This window comes from Bicyclus anynana, chromosome 9 (genome assembly GCF_947172395.1).
Source record: "Bicyclus anynana chromosome 9, ilBicAnyn1.1, whole genome shotgun sequence".
In the NCBI taxonomy this organism is placed as follows: domain Eukaryota; kingdom Metazoa; phylum Arthropoda; class Insecta; order Lepidoptera; family Nymphalidae; genus Bicyclus; species Bicyclus anynana.
In genome coordinates this window covers 6,638,873-6,660,906 of record NC_069091.1, presented here as the reverse complement: position 1 = coordinate 6,660,906, position 22,034 = coordinate 6,638,873, and the positions used below count along the sequence as shown (strand labels likewise).

At 38.5% G+C, this 22,034-nt stretch overlaps 1 protein-coding gene across 2 annotated transcripts in view; it reads right to left on the bottom strand.

The window, feature by feature from the left end:
- LOC112044581 (ATP-binding cassette sub-family G member 1) overlaps positions 1-22,034 on the bottom strand; it is a 90,324-nt gene that overhangs the window by 45,729 nt on the left and 22,561 nt on the right. For both annotated transcript variants that reach the window (XR_008251093.1, XM_024080455.2), the window contains exons 3-6: positions 7,230-7,347; positions 5,645-5,837; positions 4,036-4,181; positions 2,451-2,689 (exon numbers count right to left, since the gene is read on the bottom strand). Coding sequence is in view for 1 of the 2 variants with exons in the window: in XM_024080455.2 (XP_023936223.2) it covers positions 2,451-2,689; positions 4,036-4,181; positions 5,645-5,837; positions 7,230-7,347 (696 nt within the window). In the remaining variant the exon portion in view is untranslated. The remainder of the gene's footprint in view (positions 1-2,450; positions 2,690-4,035; positions 4,182-5,644; positions 5,838-7,229; positions 7,348-22,034) is intronic.

Below are 22,034 nucleotides of genomic sequence, written 5' to 3'. Positions count from 1 at the left end.
ATTATGGATAAACCGGTAAACGTATATGGATTTGTCTCACGTTTGTAAAGGGAAGTTAGAAGAGGAAATGTAGACCAAACAATTCACTTTGAGATTCCTATACTTGTACGTATACATAGTATATTGATGCATTGATATTTTGTCCTCGTCAGTGTAATGATCTTTGAATATTAATAGATTTGAAAGTCATAATAATTAAATAATAAATCATATTTACAACGCCATAAAAGGTTAAATAAAAAAATTGTTATTTATAGCAACGATTGACTATATATAGTATATTTTATTTGTTAGTTGTTTTTTTTTTCATCATCATCATCATCATCATCATCATATCAGCCGATGGACGTCCACTGAAGGACATAGGCCTTTTGTAGGGACTTCCAAACATCACGATACTGAGCCACCTGCATCCAGCGCATCCCTGCGACTCGCTGGATGTCGTCAGTCCAACTAGTGCGGGGTCGCCATTCCAGCACTTTGGGACCCCAACGTCCATCGGCTCTTCGAACTATGAGCCCCGCCCATTGCCACTTCAGCTTCGAAACTTGTTGAGCTATGTCGGTGACTTTGGTTCTTCTGTGGTTTTTGTTTTTTTTTTTTAAGAATAGGTATTTGTATTTTTTTTAACATTACCATTATTTCCGTTCTTACTTCCCCGTATGAGCTTTAACCCCAAAGATATATAACGGGGAATGATTAATTCGACTTCTGATAACGGAGAAGCCTCATATCAGGTTCTGAGCTTTACGTGTCAAGGATGGCAGATACACAAAGTAACACTATCGATCATTACCGGAATGACCGCTTAACTTACTAATACAGTTCAATCCTCTAATTACAATACTGATCAAGTATAGAGCTGATACTGTCAGATGTAAACCAGGATTCAGATGTAAAAGTTCCTTGAAAACATGGCCACAGCCGAAGTTAGAACTTTTTCTTTTTTAAACTCGGTTAAAAAAACCAAGAAGGCTGGAAGGTATGCACAAAACTGTAAAGTTTTAAGCCTGTTTTATTATTTTTAATTAACAAGTAAAGAGTCAAGGTAATAAAGTTCTGTTGTTTAAATATGATTTTTTTATGGGTACAATAGGACGAACAGGAAATAATTATTATTTTTGTTTAGATTGAAACCTCATAGGTGAAGCAACTTAAAAATGTTAAAAAAAATATATTATTAGGTAGGTAACCTACAAAAACCAGCATGCTAAACAGTATGCCGTAATTGGGTCAGCAGACTTAGATACATTGCAATATAAATAAAGCCAATGCCACATTGTCGTGACGATAATCGAAGGTTAATAGCCTCATTGCAAATACTTCATGGCGGATCTGTTTTATGGGCTTTTCAACACAATTAATATCGCTACTGGGGGCATTCATTCATTAGTGAAATACTTACATGCAACCACAGATTAAAGAATAATAGGCAGATAGACCGCACGGAACACAACGATGTAGGTAAGGTAACGGTAGCCGTTCCAAAAACAAAATTCAAAAAACGAATCGGTACATTCTCGATTTAGTATGACACGAAGCGTCAGTAATTTTCAATATTATTCAAGCAAAATGGCGTCTTATGTTTTCAAATATATTTTTAAAAAATCACAAAAATTTAGAAATAAGAGTATTTTTTTATTGGTAATTATTGATTAAATTATATTAATTTACGTAATTTTTGTTAGTGTTAAATTGTTGAAAAAAAAACTAAGTTTGTATATTTCGCATGACGTTTGGGTTTTATGGGTTTCACCGGCCTCACCACACTGCTTGTTTGCTTGCTGCAAGACTCATTCTGGATCATTCTTTATTATGTGCATGCAATTAAATTAAATTAATTTCTGTAGCTATGTTTGTATTTGTTATAAAATCGCCTTAGTTACTTGCTGAGTTTGTGTTAAGGACTCTCTGAGGGCATTTTGCTTTTGAATTAAACAGGAATTCTTTTATCATCTCTGGATCTACTGAATTACCATCAGCCACGTTATTTATGAGTGTCATAGTCGTAATTTTATCCCCATATTATCACGGGACCTACGCGGGTGAAACCGCGCGGCGTTGGTAAATAACATATAAACAAACACCGGAACACATTCTTGTTAATCACAGAAATATTTTCGACTGGGAATCGAACCTATGAACTTTTGCAGTAGGCAGGGTCACTCCCAAGTTGTTAATGGATAAAAAAATCAGTTGTCTGTAAAGTCGGTATACTGACGACAGTTGAACGTGGCAACGTCATAAAAAATAACTGATGGAATGGTTGCATTTTTCAAAAGAAAATGTTAGTTTTTTTTAAATCCTGTTTAACAATCTTCATAGACTTTATTTCTTGTAAAAAAGTTGGCAACCCTAGAGCCATGGAACGACGCATGACGTCATCTTTTTTGAGTGTGCAGCCGGCTCCATCGAATTATAAGACGTCACGTCAAAACTGCTTTACTTACAGAAATCGGCTGGGTTGTGGTAGGGCGGGCATCGCAACCCTGCGCCGTTCAGTGCTGGCAAGAGGTTTTCCCTGGGTCCAGAATACAACGCGTTCCCGGCAGCCAGGCAGTAGATGGTGTCTATTTTCTCGAACATCAGGGCCGAAGGTTGATGGATGGTAGCGATCAGGGTTCTCCCTCCACGAGCTAAGGCACTCAGGAGGGCGATTAAAGACGTTGACGCCGAAGAGTCTAAACCGCTGGGGAATAAATAAATAAATACCAATCATGGGAGTGTCTCAAAAAAATTCTTGGTTTTTGTGAAATACAAGCTTCAGCTCACTCTCCTCTCAGAATGAGAGGGGCTAGGCCAATAGTCCACCACGCTGGCCCGATGCGGATTGACAGACTTCACATACGCAGAGAATTAAGAAGTCTCTGGTATGCAGGTTTCCTCACGATGTTCTTCCTTCACCATTTAAGACACGTGATATTTAATTTCTTAAAATGCACACAACTGAACAGTTGGAGGTGCATGCCCCGGAGCGGATTCGAACTCACACCCTCTGGATTAGGAGGCAGAGGTCATATCCAGTGGGCTATCACGACTCATATATATATACCTACTTGATATAGTTTAAATTTCTGATTGAATAAATAGCTTGGGAATCCTAATCGTAATTCTGATTGATGTTTATGATGATTATTATGATCAGATATATGCATATCAGATTTAGAAATTAACTTAGTGACGTCATCCTAAATTTAATCATGCTGTTTTAAAATAATACTTAATATTTTTTATATATAATCAATAACTCCCCTCCCATTATTCCTTCTGCAAGCTAGCTTAGCAAGTTTGTGTTAGGAGTAGGTACGACAGGACCGTTTGCCGTCGAGTCATGTGGAGCTAGACTCCGCGCTACGAAAGGAGTCCCGCGGCTAAAACCTGAACTAAAATTGACAGCGCCTTACACAAATGACAATAAGACCGCCATTACCATTACAATGAGCGCCATTAAGACATTAGCGCCGCGTCTACGGGACTAGTCTCGTGGCGCGGAGTATTGAGGTTTATGATATTGAATTTAAGTGAGGGTCTCTCTCTAGGTCCCTCATGACTGAGGATCGTGACCACCTTGGCGAGTGATCTTTTGGTATACAGTGCTCCTCCATCGAGTACAGTTGTTTGCCATTTGTACGGCACTGTAAAAGGTGCGGGCTCCTGTTTCCTTGAGAAGATCCGACTATCGGGTTGGAGATCGTGGCCATTTGCCTTCCACATTTACCACCACAATATTTTTTTCCAAGTTGTTACCACGGCGTGTGATATGTCCAAAATAACTGAGGGTGCGCTGTAGACAGATGGTTGAGAGATGTGTTTTAATTTGAAGCTGTGATTCAATTTTTTTATTTGTACGATTGGCAGTCCACAGTATACGTAACATTCGCCTCCAACACCACATCTCGAACGCATCAATTCTTTGTCTTTCTCTGGCGTGAATGGTCCACGTCTCTACACCATAAAGGAAAATCGGAAAAATAAGTGCCTAGACCAGGCGTGTTTGGTTTTGGTAAGTGAGGGTAGTAAAAATAAATAACTTACGTCGTCGGCTCGTCAAGGAACAACAAAGACGGGTCGGACAGCAGTTCCAAGGCTACTGCGAGTCTCCTCTTCTGCCCTCCTGATAAATCTCTGCACAGAGTCCGGGACGTCCCGCTTAGACCCAGAAGGGCAAGCAACTCATGTACCTAGCAGACAATCATCATCATTATCAACACATATTCGGCTCACTGTTGAGCATGAGTCTCCTCTCATAATGAGAGGGGCTAGGCCAATTGTCTACCACGCTGGCCCAATGCGGATTGGCAGACTTCACACACGAAAATTCTCAGGCAGATTTTTTTCCACCGTTTGAGACAAGTAATCTTTAATTTCTTAAAATGCACATAACTGAAAAGTTGGAGGTGCATGACTTGGACCGGATTCAAACCTACGCTCTCCGGAATCGAAAGCAGAAGTCATTTCCACTGGGCTATCACGGCTCAGATAGCATATGAGACATAGACAAGTGTTTTATTTTGAAAGTACTTAAATTGATGAGGGAGTTGTGGTAAATGTTTGTTTACTCAGGCCAATCACATGGTGAGATTAACCAGGAGATAATTATTATAGTGCACAAATGTGTGCGCAAGCACAGGTGCACTCTCTATTCGTTCACTTTCATAGTCCTATGGGACGGCAGACCGACACGACCAGATCAGGCGCAGCACCGACTTTACGTGCTCTCTGTAGCTACCATGGGTTGTACCAGCTCCAGGCAGCTAATTTTAAAAAAGATTTATTAAAAAAATCCCAATAACGTATTTTTTGTTGGCCTGATCCAGGATTCGAACCCTGGACCTCATTGTCCATAGCTGAACCAGCTCACCACTGGACTAATGATGTAGTTTACAAGTACATATTATAACTCTATATGAATTCAAAATTCCATTCCTGGTTATTGTTATTCTATTTCTGGAAGATGGTTTTTACTTTGGTCATAGCGCTAAGCAACGGTTTTTTTTAATTTTACATAAAGGGAGGCCCCTTAGCATAAGTCTAGTATAAGTAATTTAATCTAAAAATAATAATTAAAAAAACTTTACAATTTTTTGTAAAGTTATACAAAATTCACCTTAAAAAAATGTCATGTTTTTAACACGGATTTATATAGTTAGCAAATGATGTTGAGGGGTTAAGCTTTTCTGTTTTTAACCGAATTAAAAAAACAGGTTTGTGTTTTTTTTGTATGTATGTTACTCGATTACTCGAAGACCATATGACCGATTTGAAAAAAATCGGTCATATGGTCTTCGTTTTGTTTCAAAGGGTATATTTTGGGACCTCCATTGACCGCACGTCAGGATCTGATGATGGGATCCTGGAGAAATCAAGGGCAACTTTCAAAAATCTAAGGGAAACTATGGCATTCCTTTATTTTTTCATTTGCTAGATATTGATTGTTTAGCCGCCCACAGCCATACACGACCAGTCTGCATTTGTATCGGCAAGTTGGCGTGTGTAGACTCCATTATATAAACAATACTATATAACGACCATAACAAACACGTTAATCGAGATTTTAGGCAAAATCGCATGTTACATGGATTGCGCAATCCTATGGAATAAATAACCAAAAACTTTCACTATAGCTACAACGAATTTGTCATACTTTCTCTTTGCGTTCTTGGAACTTGAAGTCGGCCAGCTTAAGAGCGGCGGCAAGAGCCATGGCCTCGTACACGGTGAGATGGACGCGGAGGTCATCGTTCTGGCGTATGTATCTCGCGCCACCTCGGCCGGTCGATTGAGACGCACACGTGCATACTCCGTTTACGATAATCTCGCCTTTTGCACCCTTGGTCCTGGTGATAAACATAATTGAGTCATAATTAATTAAGAATGTTAATGAAGTATGTGTTTATGGATAATTAAGTATTATATAAGATGCATCTCTGTCTATTATATTTAAATGAGCAATTTTTGTATTATCATCATCATTCAGCCCATTTCAAACCTTGGGGGTCTGCCAGACCCACCAGGTCTGACAGACCACCCCCACCTGTCATAATTAATTAAGAAAGTTAATGTAGTGTAGTATGTATTTATGGATAATTATGTTTTATATAAGATGCGTCTTATTCTATCTATTATATTTAAATGAGCAATTTTTGTATTATCATCATTATTCAGCCTATTTTAAACCTTGGTGGTGGTCTGGTGGGTCTGACAGACCTGTCACTTATTAACAACAAAATCTCCTGTCGTTAAGCTCCTGAGTAGTTTGCGATGTAGGCCACCATTTCGTCGCTCCTCCAAGTACGTATGTATTGTATGCATTATTTATAATGCATAAAATATTGCATAGAAATACTAAGTAGTTTAGTTTATAAGCAATATTCTTTTTTATAGCCAAAGTTTCATAAATTTATTCACTTGTACCTTAAATTAATGTAAAATGTGATTTTTGATCTCTATTAAAAAACTTCAATATTGTTTATTTATTTAACATAACTTTGCTTAAACAGTATTGCTTAATTTTTGTTGATAATTTAAAAACAATAATCAAAATAAATACAAAAAAAATGCTTTTTGGCATTTTGACTGTTTTGAAAACCAAAACGATTTTGTTTGTGGGTCTGACAGACCTAATAGGATTTACAATAAATAAATAATGACAAAAGAAAAGAAATAGTATTATATAAATTAATTAAAAGTAATTAAGATAAATCTATAGTCATTTTTCATTTAATTAGTAATTACGAGTTTAATAGGGTAAGCGTAATAATCATTATTATAGTATCAGGAGATAATGATAACATCATGAATAAAAAAATTGACATATGCATAACGGTTTTGTTGGTCCAGTTATTAGCATGTAAAGCTTCGAATCATAATTACCTGGATTCGAGTCTGGGATGGGATAAAAAGTACTTACTATATTGTTGAGTTTTTCTTTCTTTTCACAAATTTTCAGCTTTGTCTAACGATGCTATAGTACCGAGATAGACAGAGATATAAAGAGACGAATGCGAGGCGCTGTTGGGTAATAAAACATAGTTTTAAAGAACAGCGCTACTGATACTGATCGTTACGGAGTCAATCATCCTACCCCATATTGGAACAGCGTGGTGGGTTTAAGTCCCAAATCCCCACTGCTTTAGGGAGACCTGGCCCTGCTGTGTCATTGAATTGGGGTGATAGTGATGACGGTGATGATGATGATGATGATGATGATGATATATTTGAATACTTACGAATAACCAGCAAGAATGTTCAAGAGTGTAGTTTTGCCAGCACCTGAGGGGCCCATAATGGCCGTCAGTTGCCCTGGCTTGAAACTTCCACTGACGCCTTTTAATATTGTTTTCTTATCTGAAACAAATACAAAAAATAATTAAAAAATCTAATTTAGTTTAACTGTTACACCGTCATTTTAAGTTAATTTAATAATTGATAGTCAGGGATCCGTAGAACATTTTGTACAACTAATTCATCGTCATCATTATCAGCCGATGGACGTCTACTGTTGGACATAGGCCTCTTCTATAGACTTCCAAGCATAACGGTCTCGAGCCGCCAGCATCCAGCGGCTCCCTGCAACCCGCTTGATGTCTTCGGTCCACTTAGTGTGGGGTCGACCAACACTGCGCTTTGAAAGCGAATGTGAACAACTGATTACTATCAAGTTAATAAAAAAGTTGATTGTCTCATCGAGATGAAGGTACTCACGAAAAATTAATTTGATAGTAATCAGTTGTAAAAAATGTTTTACAAATCCCGGACTATGAGGTAAATCTACACCCAAAGAACCACAGAACGTAAATAAACAGAACAATATTATAAAGTCCATGCCATACAGATTGGCAATAAAGTGCGTTTACCTTTCCGAGGTTCGAACAGGTAACTACTTTTTTGAATCTTTATAATAATCATTAATTTTCAATAATTATACAAAAAAGTATTGCAAACTAATTAAATGCTTCAAATAAATAATACAGGGTATAAATAAGAGTTACCACAGAATGTAGGTATAATTTTTTTAGGTGCATCGTTATTAGCAGGTAGGTAGTTTAAGTTGGTTGGTAATTTAATCGCGTATCAAGCAAGGACAGCTTGGACACAGAGTTTATAAAAATCTTCGGAAAATATGTATGTACCTACCCAAATACCTACCTATACTCTACATTCAGTTGTGTACATTTTAGTAATATAATTAAATATCATGTGTCTCAAACGGCGACGAAAAACATCGTGAGGAAACCTGCATACCAGAGAATTTTCTTAATTCTCTGCGTGTGTCAAGTCTGCCAATCCGCATTGGGTCAGCGTGGTGGACTATTGGCCTAATCCCTCTCATTCAGAGAGAAGACTCGAGCTCAGCAGTGAGCCGAATATGGGTTGATAACGACGACTCTACATTCAGTCTACACTAATATTATAAAGAGATAAAGTTTGTGGTGTTTTCTCTGAAACTACAGAACCGATTTTGAACAGTCTTTTTTTTTAATAAAGCCACGTTATTTGTGAGTTTAATAAGCTATATTTTATCCTCGTATTCTCACGGGGACGGTAATTACGCGGGTAAATCTGTGGGACGTCGGCTAGTCAAGTATATTATATGTATAATACATTCTATGATAGGATGTAATAAGAATGGATTGTAACTAATAGTGGTTGCAATGGAAAATCTATTCTTCCAAATGAGAAAATGCTTTTAGCTTACAATGGAAAAACTGTGTCACTCTGACAGTTCAAAACCGGAGGGAAATCATTAAAGTGTGTTAATGAGCAATAGTCCCTCATTCGCACGAGAGTTTTTTTAAAGTTTTTTTATTTAACACTGCTCCTAAAAAAGTGTCGTGTTTTAAATAAGCTTTCGTGCGAATGAGGGCTTTTTTCGGGCAGTCTTGCATTTTCAATTTAGGCGTTGGTAATAGACCTCCATTTACCTTCATGCTATATTTGAACGTTTTTTTAACGTCCGTTAAAAAAAACTTTTGTGCGAATGAGGGCTAAGAGAATCACATAATGGACATAGCTCTTAGAAGGTGTAACTTCATTTTTTAAACACTGAAAGTTTCTCAGACCATGTTCCTATTAGTTTCCTTTTTTAAGTTAACCGACTTCCATCTTAAATTGCATCATCACTTACCATCAGGTGAGATTGAAGTCTAACTTGTAAAGTAACTTTCGGTTTCTACACGACATCATCGTATCGGAACGCTATCTTCGAATCGCTTGGCTCGCGTGGTAACAAGCCACGGCCGAAGCCTCCCACCAGCCATAAAGCACTGTGCGGTACGTTCGCGGTACATGTAAACCTTCCTTTTTTACCCGACTGCATGTTTTTCGCGCGTATCTTGTATGTATGTATGTATGTATGTATGTATGTATGTATGTATGTATGTATGTATGTATGTATGTATGTATGTAATATTCTTTATTACCTCATATCTTCCAAACCGCTGGACGGATTTACGTAACTAAGATATCATTAGATTTGTCTTAATAACCCAAGTGTTCTTAGATAGGTGAAATTAAAAAAACAACAACAAGACGACTGTGAGACGCTATAGACTCGAGGTGAAAAAAATTTTTTTTTTTTACAATTGCAACATGGGTATCAAAATCAAGGGCTTTTTGTGGGGAATTCAAAATGGTATATCATAGCCATGTTAAAAAAAACTATAATTAGAAAAACGTTATTTATTAATTGTCTATACAAAATACGCGAGGCGGATGACTATAAGGTGCGAGGTCTATGAAGTGAAGTTATATAACACCTAAAATATACTAAACTAAATATATTGATTATAAAAATCGGACAAGTACGAGTCAGATTCGCCCACCGAGGGTTCCGTAGATCTTTTTCAATATTTACTTAACCTCGGTTGGACGTAGGTATACATCGTACTTTGTAACATGTAACCAACAAATAAATCCGAAATTCACCATCTATCGTAACTAAAAAGGTGTGAAATAAATAAATTAATTAAACAAATAAAACAACCCGACTGCATAAATTATACAAAAACTGAAAAGAAAAAAACAGTCGGGACCTGAAAAAAATGTAGACGAAAATCATTCTATTCAATATAATAGGTCCCGACTGTTTTCTAATTGCTTTCTACACTTCTGGACTGAGCTTGTTTTTTTTCTTTTCAGTTTTTGTATAATTTATGCAGTCAGGATTTTTTATTTGTTTAATTAATTAATTATTTTTTTTATTTTTTACAAGTTAGCCCTTGACTACAATCTCACCTCATGGTAAGTGATGATGCAGTCTAAGACGGAAGCGGGCTAACTTGTTAGGAGGAGGATGAAAATCCACACCCCTTTCGGTTTCTACACGGCATCGAACCGGAACGCTAAATCGCTTGGTACGTCTTTGTCGGTAGGGTGGTAACTAGCCACGGCCGAAGCCTCCCACCAGCCAGACCTGGACAAATTTAGAAAATCTCAATCTGCCCAGCCGGGGATCGAACCCACGACCTTTGTTTTGTAAATCCACCGCGCATACCACTGCGCCACGGAGGCCGTCAAAACCTTACCCTAAGTAGATAGTTCCTACTACCTACTTAGGGTAAAACAAAACTACATTGTCAATATTCATCATCTCAAGTTGAACCTAACCATTTAACGGACGACCTTTGATTTACCCGAGTATAAATACTAAGCGATAGGTTCGTAAGAACAAAATTGTTTTTGCCCCTTATAATGATACTTTACACGTGTTTTTAGCTCTCGTGTACTTACTTAAAAAAAAATAAGCGTGTAACTTTGTAATACAAAAAACATTGTATTGTATTTGAAAACTAGCGGACGCCCGCGACTACGTCCACGTGAAATTAGTCCACTATTTCATAAATTGTGATAGCCCAGTGGATATGACCTCTGCCTCCGATTCCGGACGGCGTGGTTTCGAATCCGGTCCGGGGCATGCACCTCCAACTTTACAGTTATGTGCATTTTAAGAAATTAAATATCACGTGTCTCAAACGGTGAAGGAAAAACATCGTGAGGAAACCTGCATACTAGAGAATTTTCTTAATTCTCTGCGTGTGTGAAGTCTGCCAATCCGCATTGGGCCAGCATGGTAGTGACTATTATATTATAGACTATTGGCCTAACCCCTCTCATTCTGAGAGGAGACTCGAGCTCAGCACACGAACTTTCGCCTTCATAATATTTGTGTGAAGTAATATATATTTTTTTGTCATTTTATCCGCTTTTATATCAATCTACTATTTGTGTTAGATAGTTGATTCTTCGAGGAAGATTATTTTGATTTAGGCTTTATCATAAAATCACTTTAAATACCGATTGGAGAAGAGGGTGAATAAAATGTGGCAAAAACTGAATATCCTTATGTGTAGACTAAAACAATTTTTTCGCGAACGAAGTCACTGGTGTCTGCTAGTACATACCATATACTAGCAGACACCAGTGACTTCGTTCTTCGTTATGCGTCATCAACCCATATTCGGCTCACTGCTGAGCTCGAGTCTCCTCTCAGAATGAGAAGGCATAGGCCAATAGTCCACCACGCTGGCCCAATGCGGATTGGCAGACTTCACACACGCAGAGAATTAAGATAATTCTCTGGTATGCAGGTTTCCTCACGATGTTTTCCTTCACCGATTGAGACACGTGATATTTAATTTCTTAAAATGCACACAACTGAAAAGTTGGAGGTGCATGCCCCGGACCGGATTCGAACCCACACCCTCTGGAATCGGAGGCAGAGGTCATATCCACTGGGCTATCACGGCTCTTTCTTCTTTATAGTTCTTCTTCTTCACGGTTCTTCGTTATAGTGAGCCAAATATGGGTTGATGATGATGATGATGAAACACAATATTGTGCATGTGTGCACTCAGTGGAGTCGCTAATTTCGGATCAGTTTTTGCGGTGATTTTATTAGCACGTAACATATCTACAGTATAATAAATCATTGCCTATTACACAATGGTTAAAAAAAATGTCAGTTGAATCATGAACGTTACGAGAGTACCTACTTCCTGTATCAAACGAACTAATAGATAAAAATTACATAGCCGGTACTTACGCAATTAATCAGTGTGATATATTATTATGTTTTTGCCCTAGGTGCTTCTAGGATTTATAATGCGAAACTACTATATTAGATTAGGTATTTTTTTCTCATTATAATTTAATAACAAGTTATTAAAAATAATATTGTAAGCTTTTTTTAATCTATCAATATTTAACGATAATAAACGCAAAAACCTTTTTTAGTCACAGACATTTCGTTTCTAAAAAATGTTCTTACGTTTAAATTTAAATTATGTTGGCGCCTTTGTTAGCGAATGAATAAGACTTGCAACCCCTAAAGTCCAAAAAGTCTTGGGGATAGTTGCACTAGATAAAAAAACACTCAAAACAGTTTTAGGTTAAAATAAAGTTTCAAAATTAGATATGATTGTAAGTGTTGAAGTTTAGTTATTTTTTATTCTTAGGCCGCCCCTAGCATCTGGCTACCCTAGGCCCGGGCCTTAAGGTAAATCCGCCACTGCTTGCAACACTGAGCGATTTGCCTTGAGCGGTTCATGGCCCTGCATGTAGGTACATACAGTGCAGCATGTATAGTTCTATACCTAATATACCTAAGTGTTTCCTTTCTCCAATAAGAAAGGAAGCTTTCTCTCTACAGTTACTTTACTCTTTCACTTCACACTATAGTGCGTTTTCTTTGCTTCATAATATAAGTACATGTCAAATGCATAGTTAGAAAGGTTCTAAAATAAAATCTTATATTGAAAGTATGCAAAAGTAGATTGTAGTTGCTAACTTTGAGATAAAATCTGGGTTTTTTTATTAGAATATTAAGATCTTTTAACTCTACAACAAATTAGTGTTTGACATTGATTTCATCTCATGATGTCCAACTAACATGTCATTGTTAGGTTATTTAATTCAATTCATATACTCGTATGCGAGTATAATAATTCATTATTATTTAATACTAGTGGAAGCTCGGGATTTCGTATGCGTGGAAATCAGTTTTTCAAAAATCCCGCGGGAACCATAGATTTTTCCGGGATAAAAAGCCTACTTATGTGTTAAATGTTAATAATGCAGCATTTCATTCGTGTCTCAAACGGTGAAGAAAAAGTCATCGTGAGAAAACCTGCATACCTGAGAATTTCTTGACGTGTGTGAAATCTCCCAATGGCAATCGCATTGGGTCAGCGTGGTGGACTATTAGCCTAACCCTTCTCATTGTGAAAGGAGACCCGCGTTCTGCAGCTTAATATGGATTGTAATGATGAACTGTCTCGTTGGTCCAGTGATTAGCCTACGAGGCTACGGCTCGTAAGGTTCTGGGTTCTGAGAACTTTGTGGCGATGCATTAATATTTAGGTTATATAATAATTGTAAGTTATTTATAACTCTTTAAGCTGCATTTTACAAAACCCACGCAACATTCCTTTGTGTTAGAATTACGTAACGCCGTTGGAATGTCAACCCTTGTTAAGTGCTCACACTTAGCCAATAACAATTCGACAGGAGTTTCGACGCATAGGCGCCAGTTCGATTCTCCAATGACAGCCGTTATATTTCGGGATACAATAATCCTTTGTTTGTAAAGTATTATAAATACTTAATCTTGGCCCCACTAGGGCAGAGTACGTTAAACGGCTTAACCGGCTACCACGCTTACGGCTAAATCGCGGCTCTCATTTCAACGTCATAAATGCGTCACATGCGCATTCGATTCATCTTTGTTATTTAGTTTGTACATTCTATTTTTAGTTCTATTCCGTGTACAAATATTAAATATACCTTTTTATATTAATTATGGGAGTTTAATTCATACACCACACGCGCGCTCCCATAAAGTGGTGACCCCGACGTGATGACATAAAGTGGTGACCCCGACAACAGTCATAAAGTGGTGACCCCGACAACAGTCATAAAGTGGTGACCCCGACAACAGTCATAAAGTGGTGACCCCAAACATAGTCATAAAGTGCTTTCGAATAGTCAGTAATTAATAAATAGACAATGTCCGAACGCGAAGAACAATCGGTTCAAGCTGTGCGCGTTAAAGTGCCACCCTTTTGGCCCGACGAACCGGCGTTATGGTTCGCACAACTCGAGGGTCAATTTGCGCTCGCGAACATAACCGTCGACGCGACCAAATATAATTACGTTATCGCGAACTTGGACATAAAATATATCACTGAAATAAAGGACATCATAAAAAACCCGCCGGCCGCTGACAAGTACGAAAAAGTGAAGGCGGAGTTAATTGCTCGGTTATCTGTGAGTCAAGAGAAAAGGGTCCGTCAACTTCTGACCCACGAAGACATCGGGGATCGTAAACCGTCTCAATTTTTGAGACATTTACAAAATCTCGCAGGCCCAAACGTTCCAGACGACTTTGTCCGTTCCCTGTGGTCAAGTCGCCTGCCGACTCACATTCAAGTGATCCTCGCTTCGCAGCAAAAAAGCACGTTAGAGGAACTCGCAAAGCTAGCGGACACCGTAAGTGACGTCATCGGAACACAGCAAGTGCACGAGTTGGCCGCACCTACCGCAAACGATGAGGTATGCGAACTCAAGCGAGCTATCGACGAGTTGACGCGTCAAGTGGCTGCCCTGTCGTCACCTCCGCACGCGCAGCTATCGCGTGCCCGTTCTCGCCCGCACGAGCGACACGGCTGGCGCCACCGTTCCCGAAGCCCCGTCTACAACCCTGCAGCTGATACACTGTGTTGGTACCATAGAAAGTTTCGAGAAAAATCTACTAAGTGCCGCGAACCGTGTTTCTTCTCGCGTAATAGTGATACGGGAAACGAATCGGGCAGTCAATGAATGCGACTGACAATGGCTGTCCCGTTTCACCCAGTCGCGTTATTGTTACAGATAAGAACACTAAGGCTCAATTTTTAATAGACACTGGTGCTGATTTGTGTGCTTTTCCGCTAAGTAGAATAAGTTATAACAATAAGTCTTTAGTTAAGAAATGCGATTATAAACTGTTTGCCGCTAATGGTACCGAAATAAGTACGTACGGTACGATTAGTTTAACACTTAATTTAGGGTTGCGTCGGAATTTTCACTGGCGTTTTGTGATAGCTGACGTAACCAAACCTATTATAGGAATCGATTTTTTGTGTTTTTATAATTTGCTTGTAGATGTAAGAAAACGCTGTTTAGTTGATAAGCATACATCTTTAATTGTAAATGCACAGCCCGTCAACCACCCCGTTTGCGAAATTAAAACGGTTACAGGTACCTCGCGTTACCACACGTTATTAAAACGGTATCCTGAGGTCACGCGACCTTCTGGCGAGCCTACGATACGAGAGGTTAAACATAAAACGGTACACTATATTCGTACTACGCCCGGTCCTCCCGTATACAGCCGACCACGCAGATTAGCGCCGGACCGCTTGCTTCGCGCTAAACGCGAGTTCGAAGTCATGGTTAGAGCCGGAATCGCTCGTAGATCTGACAGTCCGTGGGCTGCTCCGCTGCATCTCGTACCGAAAAAAGACGGTACGGACCGTCCTTGCGGAGATTATAGAGGTTTGAATGCGCGTACAATACCGGACCGTTATACAGTGCGTCATATCGCGGACTTCTCGCATAACCTGCATGGGTGTACTGTCTTCAGCAAAATCGATTTAGTGCGTGCTTATCATTTAATTCCTGTGAACCCCGCTGATATACCTAAAACAGCGATTACAAGTGTTTTTGGCTTATTCGAGTTCCCTTTTTTATCTTTTGGCCTCCGAAACGCAGCACAAACGTTTCAAAGTTTTATGGACGAAATGTTAAGAGACCTCGACTTTGCTTTTCCGTACATAGACGACATTTTGATCGCGTCACGGAACCACGACGAACACGAACGTCACCTCGCGCTTGTATTAGAACGCTTACGTGAACACGGCGCCGTTATAAATTCTGCAAAAAGCGTATTAGGTGCTTCAGAAGTAGAATTTTTGGGTTACCAGGTTACAGCGAATGGCACGAGACCTACGCCTAATAAAGTCAGTGCTATTCAAAACTTCACGCAGCCGAAAACTCTAAAAGAACTTCGGAGATTTTTAGGTATGATTAACTTCTACAGAAGGTACCTACCTAACGCTGCAAAAACTCAAACACCATTGAATCGACTTCTTAGTGGTCAAAACGTTAAGGCAAACACACCCGTAATCTGGACCGATGAATTAGAGCTGGCGTTCAATATAAGTAAACAGAGTCTTGTAGACGCTACCATGCTAGCTCACCCCGACCCGACTGCAGAGCTAATGTTAGTTTGTGATGCTTCCGACGTCGCGATAGGCAGCGTTTTGCAACAGAAAGTTGAAGGTAATATTCAACCCCTTGCTTTCTTCTCCAAAAAACTCAATACTGCCCAACGCAAGTACAGCCCTTTCGACCGCGAGCTATTAGCAATTTACGAAGCTGTGAAATACTTTCGCTTCATGATTGAAATTAAAACGTTTTCGATTTGGACCGATCACAAACCAATTGTCGCCGCTTTTCGCAAGGCATCGGAAAACTGTTCTCCACGTCAATTCCGGTATTTCGATTTCGTTTCGCAATTTACGACCGACGTACGACACATATCCGGAGACGACAATATCGTAGCTGATGCACTGTCAAGAATAGAAACGATTTCTAACGACATTAATTTGCAACAACTCGCTATAGCCCAAGAGACAGATTCCGAACTTCGACATCTATTGCACAACCCTACTTCGTTAGACTTACAGAAAATTAAAATTTCTGATTCGAGCGAATGTAAAGTTTTTTGCGATATTTCAGGACCAAGACCGCGCATTTATCTCACACCTGAATTCCGTAAACAGGCTTTCGATTTAGTCCATGGGTTAAGTCATCCTGGTGCTACGCCCACCATTCGACTGATGACAGAGAGATACGTCTGGCCTAATATACGTAAAAATTGCAGAGCCTGGACTAAAGCCTGTCTTGCTTGTCAAAGATCGAAAGTTTCACGACACACTAGAGCTCCAATTCATAGTTTTACTCCTCCATCTGCACGTTTCTCTTATATTCACGTTGATATAATCGGACCACTAGTGATATCACACGGTTATCGCTATTGCTTAACCGCGGTGGACCGTTTTTCGCGTTGGCCCGAAGTGATACCGCTCGAAGATATCACCGCCGAAAGAGTAGCGCGCGCTTTCATTAGTGGATGGATCGCACGTTTTGGATGCCCGCAACGGATTACGACCGATCGTGGTCGTCAATTCGAGTCGCATTTGTTTAAAGAGCTTGCTATGCTCACGGGAGCACAGCACCTTACTACCACCGCATATCATCCCGCTGCAAATGGTTTAGTCGAACGATTTCACCGACAATTGAAGGCCGCTATCATGTGCCAAAACAATGAAAATTGGTATGAAGTTTTGCCTCTTGTTTTACTCGGTATTCGTTGCGCCTGGAAGGAAGATATAGCATCAACCTCCGCTGAGTTATTGTATGGTGAAAGCTTACGTTTGCCTGGTGATCTGTTTCTACCTTCCACGTCGGAAGTCACGGATTACAACGATTTTCTATCTCGGCTTCGCAAACATATACGCGCTTTAAAACCTACACCGGTCGTTCGACACGGAGATTCGAAAACATTCGTTAGTAAGGATCTATCGTCCGCCGTTGCTGTTTTTCTAAGACAAGATGCAGTACGTAAACCGCTCCAACATCCATACTCTGGCCCATATAAAATCGTTGAAAGGTCAGAGAAAACTTTTAAAATCGATATCGCTGGTAAAATTGTTACGGTTTCAATCGATCGTTTAAAACCGGCATACGTCATTAACGAATCTCTCGTGCCCGCAGTTCCTACATCGCCTGTCACTACGCCAACGGCAATAACTACTCGCCCAGGCAGACGCGTAAAATTTCCAGCGAAGCTTACGACCTAACGGTCTCCCGGGGGGCTGATGTGGCGATGCATTAATATTTAGGTTATATAATAATTGTAAGTTATTTATAACTCTTTAAGCTGCATTTTACAAAACCCACGCAACATTCCTTTGTGTTAGAATTACGTAACGCCGTTGGAATGTCAACCCTTGTTAAGTGCTCACACTTAGCCAATAACAATTCGACAGGAGTTTCGACGCATAGGCGCCAGTTCGATTCTCCAATGACAGCCGTTATATTTCGGGATACAATAATCCTTTGTTTGTAAAGTATTATAAATACTTAATCTTGGCCCCACTAGGGCAGAGTACGTTAAACGGCTTAACCGGCTACCACGCTTACGGCTAAATCGCGGCTCTCATTTCAACGTCATAAATGCGTCACATGCGCATTCGATTCATCTTTGTTATTTAGTTTGTACATTCTATTTTTAGTTCTATTCCGTGTACAAATATTAAATATACCTTTTTATATTAATTATGGGAGTTTAATTCATACACCACACGCGCGCTCCCATAACTTTAACTTCTGTACAATCCCATAAATTGTTCTTAGCACAGCTCACCTGACTTTTGCGTACAGAAAATATAAGTCGGTGCGTTGATTCCCAACGTGTACTGATTAATAAACAATGACGTTCAATATTGTGAATAATAAGGCATACTTTGTAGCTAATGTTGTCCACTCATGAATAAACCATTTCCATAACAAACCAAATTTACTAGGTAGGTATGTTATTCATATTGTATCAGCTATAGAACTTAAATGTATTAAAATAAACATCAAATTAATTTACAAAATGTCATTTACCTACTATGTGATATCCATTAGTAAGCACCGGATGACATTTTTACATAGAATTTCAATTTCGTATATAATAATAATAAATATACTTAAACAATACACATCACTATCTAGCCCCAAAGTAAGCATACAGAGTAGCTTGTGTTATGGGTACTAAGATAGTTGATATTATAATATTCATATACATTTATATACTACATATAAATACTTATATGATGTATAAATACACACAGACACTGGAAAAAACCCATGCTCATCACACGAATATTTTCCAGTTGTGGGAATCGAACCCACGGCCGTGGATGCAGAAAGCAGGGACACTACCCACTGCGCCACGCGGCCGTCCAAAAGCATAAATATGGCTGCCTGTTGCATATGGCAACCAGTATACATCAAAGATAGTGAATTAACCCAAAGAAGAAAACGCAATCTCTAACGCATCAGTGTGCCAAATCTTTAGTCACGGTCGAGAATTTGCAAACAAAGCAAACTTAGTAATGACAATGAGCAATTAGGTCAGTGCACTCTATACTCATAACATAATATAATCTACACGTACAATAAAAACATAATTTAACCAATATTGTAAATTAAGTAATCAAATTGTAGTATTGATTTTTTTGATCGTGGCGCTTATGTTATGTACATTACAATAAACGTAAGTACGTAGCCCCTGTTCGCATGACACGTTTTTTTACAGTATTCCTAAATAAAAACCAGAGAATAAAAAAATACTGCAAAAACTTATGACCATAATAATAATATGTAGTAATATTATAAAGCTGAAGAGTTTGTTTGTTTGATTAAACGCGCTAATCTCAGAACCCACTGGTCCGAAATTTTTCAGTGTTAGATAGCCCATTTATCGAGGAAGGCTATAGGCTACATATTATCACGCTAAGACTATAGGTGTTAGCGTGATAATATATAGCCTAGAGCGGAGCACCAATAAAGAATGTTTCAAAATTGGGGGATTTTTTCCTATTACGAGCTTGCGCTGCGTGCGCTGCGCTGGTTAAAGTTTTGTAAAAATCATGTATGACAGAATTATTCCCATTAATCCACGCAGACGCGGGCGTCAGCTAGTATACATGACGTATTCGTTAAAAAAAAAGTGTAGGACATTGCCGTGTGTTATAGCGTACTTATGCGGGTATACGTACAAGTCCATGGCATTGACAGTGACAACTTGTGATTGTGACTTGTGACTGACCGGCGGATGTCATAAAAATGAGCAACCATTTGAAACTCGTGCTATAATTTTAACACCAAGGTGCCTATTAGTAGCCGTTCGTAAACTTTAATTAAATGCTAAGCAAGTCACGTGTAATAAATAGATGCCCATAATAATTATTATAATGATATAATATATCAATTTATTATATGTATACTGTATAATTTTATGTTTGTAAGTAAACTTCAACCCTCGAAGTATAAATATGTCACGGTTTCAAATGCCCACTGGCCCATAGAACGTCGGCCCAGGGAACCCAGGTACAACCCCGTATAAAAGTTTATGGAGATGATAATATGATGTATAATTATGGATCTGGTTAAATAGTTAATAAAAGTATGTTTCCAGAAAAAAAAAAAAAATTTATAATTTTTTTAGGGCAAAACGTTTGCCGGTGTACCAAAGCGGCGAAGTAATAATTGGAGCTGTATTTAAATTTTTTGTATTATTTTTTTCTTTTACCGATAAGCTTAACAAACAAGAAAACAAACAAAAAAACTAATCATAAGTCTTCAAAAAATATCAGGATCAGGCTGTACAGGTTAACAATCTTATTTATCCCCGCTGTTGACGAATTAAAAATAAATTTAAAATGTTGTGGCAAATTTGTTTTTAACCGACTTCAAAAAGGAGGAGGTTCTCAATTCGGTCGGTATTTTTTTTTTTTTTTTTTTTTTTTTTTTATGTATGTACACCGATTACTCAAAGACGCCTGGACCGATTTCAAAAATTCTTTTTTTGTTTGAAACGGTATAGTCCCCATTTGGTCCCATTGCCATCATGTCAAGATCTGATGATGGAAACCTGGAGAAATTGAGGGGAACTTTCGAAAATTATATGGGTGTCTAGTGTGTTCGTAAACTTTTCCATTTAGTACTTTTAAGCACTACAATTTTATGAAGGTTTAAAATCGATCTGATGATGGAGCCATAAAACAGACGAGGGAACTCCTCGGCGATTTACAGCAGTTACCTTGTGTTTGGGCTTGATTAATTTGTATTAATGAGAACTTTCCACATAGATAGGTTGTGACTGTCATTTAGGGGTTTGATGATGAAGACCAAGGAGAGTTAAGGGAACTCCTTAACAGTTTACAGTAACTACCTTGTGTTTGGCCTTGATTAATTCGTATTCCTGAGAACTTTCTACCTAAATGAGTTGTGTCTGTTATTAGGGGTCTGATGATGAAGACCAAGGTCAATTAAGGGAACCCCTTAACGGTTTACGGTAGCTACCTTGTACTTGGGCTTGATTAATTTGTATTGCTGAGAATTTTGTACCAAGATGGGTTGTGATTGTCATTAGGGGTCTGTTTATTCATTTGAGATGAAATTTTACACTAAAAATGGAAAAATAATAAAAATTTTAATAAAAAAATACAACCGACTTCAAAACCTAAAAACGTACCCACTAAACTAAAAAGCGAAAAATAACATCATAATATGTTCTACCTGCTGATCAGTATGAAGGCGGTGCTTAGCTGGTGCTGTCTTAATTTAAGCCATTTCTGACAGGAGAACATGAAATAACACTGTTTGCAAAATCTAAATCTATAAGATATTCTCACATGGCTTGAATTAATACATCACCGGCTTAGCACCGCCTTCATACTGATCAGCAGGTAGAACATATTATGATGTTATTTTTCGCTTTTTAGTTTAGTGGGTACGTTTTTAGGTTTTGAAGTCGGTTGTATTTTTTTATTAAAATTTTTTTGATAAAGTAGTGATTTCATTTTTAAAGCATCAAGATTTTTTTTGATATAAGTAAATTGCCGGGTGATTAGGGTAGTCCTGGGGATGGACATTCCCCTTTATGATATGAAATTGACATGGACGTTCTCTGCTGGAAAAGCCTCTAAATAAGGACTATTAAAACCTACTAAGCATTAATTTAGGTGTATTTTAAGAAATTAAATATCGCGTGTCTCAAACGGTGAAGTAACATCGCGATGAAATCTGCATACCTGAGAATTTTCTTAACTCTACGTGTGTGAAGTCTACCAATACCCATCTCATACTGAGAGGAGACTCGAGCTCAACAGTAAGCAGAATATGGGTTGTTAATGGTGATGATGACTAGCATTCATTGG